The 6,565-nt window shown below is 52.7% G+C and overlaps 1 protein-coding gene across 1 annotated transcript; it reads right to left on the bottom strand.

Moving 5' to 3' along the window:
* Positions 1-50: 50 nt before the first annotated feature.
* On the bottom strand, positions 51-5,498 carry LOC116953602 (protein LRATD2-like). The gene has a single exon (XM_076074015.1). It carries the CDS (start codon positions 5,459-5,461, stop codon positions 4,502-4,504), a length of 960 nt encoding a protein of 319 aa, XP_075930130.1. The 5' UTR covers positions 5,462-5,498; the 3' UTR covers positions 51-4,501.
* Between the last annotated feature and the right edge of the window lie 1,067 nt (positions 5,499-6,565).

The following is a 6,565-nucleotide window of genomic DNA, read 5'->3' on the forward strand; positions in this document are numbered from 1 at the left end:
AAAAAAATGGCTCATACGAAAGCCTTCAATAAATGTAATGCTTACTTAAATTGCACATGTTTTAATTTGTTTAATAATTATTACTGCTCATTTACAAACGACAATTATCAATAAGAAATGTTTTTGCTTCCAGTGTCACGTAAAATATTTACAATGTCACAGCCTAATCTGTATTTTTTGTATGTGGGTGTGTGTTCCAAAAAGTATAATGAAGAGGGGTGATTTTCGTTGCTATTTATAATGTTTTTAATTTATACACAAGCCACGTCATGATCGAAATATTTGATCCCAGACGAAAAATGTTTATTTACAAGGGAAATATTCGTAAATGGCTCATTGTTATTCGTCAAGACCATCATAAGGCAAATGTTAAGGCAAACAATGCTAGGAAGCTTAAGAATTTTCATTAGGATAAAAACCAACATAGAACCACTGAACTGCAGTGAAAAGCAATGATTGAAAGTATCAGATGTAATGCCAGTACGATCAATAAAAACATAAAAATATAAATACATGAGAGACGTTCTCAATCCGCCAATGGATGAAGGCCTCCCCGTGCCATGTGAGTCACGGGCTTTGTAACCATACTTCACCAAGCCAGTCAGTGCGGGTTGAAGCACTGGTTCTGATATTACGGGTCACTCATGTCAGCCATCGCTGGGAATCAACCTCAGTTTGCCAGGGTTCATAGCACAGCGCGCTAACCACTGCACCACCGCTCCATCCCCAGTTGAACTGGAGTGTAAATTGCAGTGTGGGTGCAACCACAGCAGCGCTTTTATAAGTCGCTTGCAAATGTGTTCACGCTATCTTCATTTAGCCGATCATGTCCACACGAGCCGCATGAGTATTTTTTTTTTATCTAAAGCTATCAAATTGTAGAACACATTTTTATCACAATCACTGGAGTTAGTTTAGCTGTTTTTTTATCTGCATTTCTAATATTTCCATACAAACACGTTGTCAATATCTAGACAGAGTGCAGTGCCTTGTTTGCATAATTCTCTACCACCAATCAGCCGCCATTCACTATCAGCTACCAATCGCAATTTAAACATCAGGTCAAAATTAAAAACACAGACATTCGTTAAACATCTCTCGAGGGTCTGTCTAATAGAATGAGACTGAGCACTAACCAGACATGCAGACAGCTGAGATGAGAACTCCGAAACCTTTTGGCCGAATACATCCTAATAGCTGAGTCATACCGAAGGAAGTGCAAAAACGCATATTTATTCAATACAATAATCATATGCAGGGTTAACACCGCACAAACTTGTTTGTGCGGTTTAATCACTGTTAGCTGACCAAGATTAAAAGCCAGCAACCTGGCAATGCTTGCTAGGTGTTATGCCACCCAGTTACCTCGGTTGAAATACAAGACGAGCGATGAGTCTTGAAACGAGCTATAGCTAAACAATGTTTTTTTCATTTTCAGGTGAGTCTATTGTGCGATTTAACAAGCAAATGAAACGAGAACATACAAGTGTGCAAATAAGCATGAACAATTACACTGAGACACGTGGATTAGAGCAATAACATCATTCAAACTGTTAAGGCAAGAAAGTGGACTTGGGCACGACGCGTCACTAGAAGGGACGATGATCGGTGATTCAGAATAGCAACGCAGTGGCAATTAAGAATGGAATTCATCTGAGAGATTATCCTCTAAACAGATGGCCACCAAACAGATGGCACGATGAAGTCAGCTCGTGTGCAGGTGCTAGGTGGATTATTAAATCTCAGGATCACGAGAAATTGAGGTGGCTTGAGGAGACCTTCATTCAGCAGTGGATCGATCACGGGGCCTGATGGTGGCGATGATTAGTGTACAAGCTGTTCCCAAGTAAAGAAGAGCGAATTGAGATTACATTTCTTCATGGCGAAGGAGGCACGAGGAAAGCAGCAGAGACATTTGGCAGGAACCATCCTGATCGTGACACAATTACCATCGGTGTGGAGGTGGTGGTGGAGGTGGTGGTGGTGGCAATAACCCCAGCTAACAAGTCCTGGGATATAGGCGCCATTGCCAACAGAGGTCGACACCACTAGAAGCTGACAACAAAACGAGACATTTACGGCTGCAGCGTGGGCCATGTTCTCACAAAGGCCGACAAACGGCCGCCGCGAGGGTGTCCCGATCATACACGAGAGCAGCGAGCGGCAGCTGGCGGGCCACATTTTTGGTGAGGCTGCAACAATTGGGGCTGGAAGGGTTTGAGGGGTGGGGGGGGGGAGTTGTTAATTTGCATATTGAATATGTTTATGCACGAGGCCTTGGAAAGGAGGGATTTGTTATTGGCTAGTGGGCTTTTTATTTGTGCCCCTTTCTCTTCATTTTGACCCTGGTGGGAGTGGTTGTAAGTTATCCAATGAGATCCTGAAGCGTCTCATCAGGGCGCTCAGACGGAGGTCCCTTATTTGAATAGATTATATTCCAATTGAAATGACAACACTGCTAAACAATAAATACGTCGTCAACTTGTTTAAGTTACACATGTTTTGAACGGTTTAAATGTTTCATATATAATTTAAAAAAATGTATCTATTAAAATCTATATCTTTTTTTTTAAGGGGCTTATTAGGTGGCAGGTCGACCGCAATGCCTCACGGCCACGGGCGTCCACAACTCATGATGCGCATTGAAGACGCGAGGCACGCAGTTTACCACGTTACGCTTTGCCGACCAATATCCATAAATAAGGGGTACTTTTTTGTGAGCGGGGGTGGGGGGGGTTATATCGCGTAAATAGCCACCATCCGACACAGCCCCAATTCTTAAGGGTTGTCACGTGCACGAAACGAGCCCAATGAGTTACGGCTTCAGCAACACCGGCGTGTCGGAGAGTAAACCCAACCACACGACATGCGCGGGTTGATTCCCCGACTCCTCCCGCTCGCAAGAGCGTGTCGCTCAAACAAAAAAAAACGCCACTTCGTGACACGTGAAGAATAACACCGATTCGCTTCCGCCACACGCGCACGCACGGTCACAAAGACAAAGAGACGCGCACACTGACACGCGCGCGCACACACTAAGACAAAGATCCCCCGTATAGCCTGAACAGACTGTTGTTGCAAGAGCTGTTCGCGAGCACCTATGAAGAAGGTCAGCACCACAGCTGTGAGGGTGGTGTGTATGTTGAACTTCTTTCGCACGTCCAATTAGCACTGGCGCGGTTCCGATTTGCACGGTTGGCTACGTACGGTGCGAAAGAAGTAACAGCATACAGTAGATACTTGCCCCAAAAGTCTGTTGAGGCTATACGGGGTTGGGGGGGGGGGCTCTTTTGTCTTGACACACATACACCCTCCAATACACACATACACTCCAATATACACACACCCTCCAATTCACACACACACCCACATCCCTTAATAAAGTTTGACAAAATCGAAACACCCACGCGCGCATACAACCACGTGCACACACACACACGTAAATAACCTTAGAAACACTTACACATACGCACATGCGTGCCGCACAGACACACAACCCTTACAAATATTGACGCATACAGTACTTGCGTGCACAAAGACAAAGATCCCCCGTGTAGCCTTAACATGCGTTTGCGGCAAGTCGCTGTTCGCGAGCACCTCATGAAGGCTGGCACGGCACACGAGGAGGCGGGGGGTGCTGGGTGGTCACCACCACGCCCGGCCACCTTTGTCTCCCTGGCGGCGATAGGGGAGGCCCAGGACCGGTTCAGATAATCGTCGCTGCTTGTTGGCCGTGAGCGGGAATCGAACTCGGGTGGCCGGGTTCGTAGCGCAGCGTCGCTAACCGCTACACTACGGCTCCCCATACGGCCGTATGCAGTCATGTAGACACACACACATACACACATACACACACATACACATACATACACACACATACACACACAAACAATGTGCAGTCTATTTATATCTACAACGCAAGTATAAACACACCGGCACGCACAAAGGTTTACGCTGACAAACGACTCAGTTAGGGGTGACGCACGGCAATCGTGACCCCCAACTGGCGGCTGATGCCACTCTTGAACACGAGGGTCATCTTGGTCTTTTGAGCGTTCACCTGGTTAAACAAAATACACTCGAACTTGTATAACACACATTTTTCTCACACGCAACGCGCTCCGATTTGTTTCGTAGACCATCGGGCCAAGCGCTGTCAGCGAACACCTATTTTTGAGGTGGATGCGGCCAGAGACACACCGGGAAGCACGTCTCCACAATGCCGACGTTCACACACTGCACTAGGGTACTCGTTCAAGGCTGAGTCGACCTCAGAGTTATGGTGTGGAGGAGGTGGTGGTGGTGGGGGGTTGCAGAGCCATTTCAGGCGCCGCGGGCCACCGATGTTAGCCGTGGCGGGGGATCGAACGCAGGTCGTGCCAGGTTCGTGGCGCAGTGAACACATTCAGCGGTCGCAGCAGGAGGTCCAGGTCAGGCCCAGGTGACCCCCTCCATGTGACCACTCCAAGTGACCCCTCCAGGTGAGCACGCCTGAATCTTGCTACAACCCGCAGCACGTTTGGGCGAACCCCGAGTCAAGGAGGAGCGCACTTCGCCCGATCCTCTCGAGGCGCCACCTCTCAACGATGAGGTCCTCGAGGCACTGGAAGCTCTGCGTGGTCGCCACGCCGTCGCCCAGGTGCGTCTTGAGCAGGTACGGGGTCTTCCCGATGCGCAACTCCAGCCCGGACTTGAACTGCCTCTTGCCGTACCTGCACCACGCCGCGAAGCACTCCGAGTTCCTCCACGACGCACCGTGCGCCTGCTGCCGTCCTTCATCTTCATCGCCGCCGCCGCCGCCGTTCACCATTACCGCCTCCTGCTGCTGCTGCTGTTGCTGCAGCAGCACCTGGTCCAGCGCCCTGCGCACCACCGTCTCGGCCGACTGCGCCTTGAAGCGGTACCAGTCGCTCACGACGCGACCCCTCCGCCCGGCGCTCAGCACGGCCACGGGGTCGCTGCGAACCTCGCCGTGGTGCACATAGACGGCGCGACCGTCCCCCGTGCTCACCGCCCAGTGCGTGCAGCTGCTGCCGCCGCCGCCGCCGCCCGGCGCGGTGAACTCGAGCAGGTCTCCGGCCACGCTTGCCTCGAGGAGACGCGCGGGCGTCAGGAAGGACGAGGGAGCGGAGGCGGCGGCGGAGGAGGAGGACGCGTTGCGGAAGATGCACTCGCCCGCGTAGTAGGCGGCGAAGTGCAGCTCCTCCCGCAGGACGTGCTCCTCGTAGTCGTAGGCGCGCGCCGGGGATGAAGCCTCCACGTGCGCGCGCGTCTCGCTGCTCACCCCCACCACCTCCTCCTCCTCGTCGCCGTTGTGGAGCTGGCGGACGTCGAGCGACGAAGCGGTGTTCGTGTCCGAGTCGACGCACGCGGAGCCGTTCTCGCTGTCCGGGTAAGAGGGGTCGCTTAGCGGGACCTCATCGTAGCGGTGGTGAGTGAGGCGGTCGATTTGGTTTCCCATTAAAATTGTGAAGCCCCCCCCCCCCCGCCCGCCCGTCCGCCTACTCCGTCCCCCTCCCGAAACCTCCTTAACCCCTCTACCACCACCACCACCACTACAGCCCCTACTTCTTTAGAGTGCAGTGGGTTAGTACTGTAGAGTCCGTGATTAATCCGTTCACGCACATCGCGGCGGGAACCACTGACAATTTGGCGCTGCGATGGCGATCGCGCGCGACCGCTGGAGTCGCGCCAATGCCGCGAGCCGGCTTTGTCCGCGTGCGGTCACAATTCAACACGCCGAGGTCCAGCCGCAAATCGGACGCGGTCCGCACCGCCGCGATCGGTTACAAGTTACCAACACCGCGCCTGGAGAGGTGTGGGAGGGAGGGTGGGAGGGTGGGTGGTGGTGGTGGGTGGAGGTTCACGCAACGCGCTCGTAGGTGGCGAGGCGACGAGGTGCGCGTGACCACGCCGACTCCCGAGTCGCGCCGCACGCGACTTCATCTGCTGCTCATCAAAGTTGCTGCTGCTGCTGTTGCTGTTGCTGCAGCATCCTTCCCATGACACCCATCCCCAGGCCCTCCATCACCGCCCTCAAGAGCTCTCCGATGGAGAGCGTGCGCCCTGTCCGCGCGTCTGCAGACGGCGATGACACTTGTTGCCATCGCGCCGGGCAGCGCGTTTGTGGCTCGGCGAGCGATGCCGCGTGGAGAGGCTGCGGAGAGCCACGCCTCCATGGCACCTCCTCCTCCTCCTTCCCTCGCCACCATCAACTACCACTGCCTCCTCTCACACCCACTCACTCAAAACACACACATACACCTACCTCCCCCCCCATAACCACTTTTTGGTCACGTCCATTCACCCACTCAGCACACACACACACCTACACTCACCATCCGCCTTCCCATCTACTCAATCACTCTCTCACTCACCGCACACACACCTCCCCCTACCATCGCCACCTCAATTGACATCCATTCACCCACTCACCCAAGACAAAGATCCCCCGTATAGCCTTAACAGACGTTTGGGACAAGTGCTGTTAGCGAGCACCTATGAAGGCCGGCACGGCACACGAAGGGGTGCGTGGCCAACACCACGCCCGACCGCCTTTGTTTCC

This window comes from Petromyzon marinus, chromosome 3, assembly GCF_048934315.1.
Source record: "Petromyzon marinus isolate PM22_M1 ecotype Great Lakes invasive population chromosome 3, UKy_Petmar_22M1.pri1.0, whole genome shotgun sequence".
In the NCBI taxonomy this organism is placed as follows: Eukaryota; Metazoa; Chordata; class Hyperoartia; order Petromyzontiformes; family Petromyzontidae; genus Petromyzon; species Petromyzon marinus.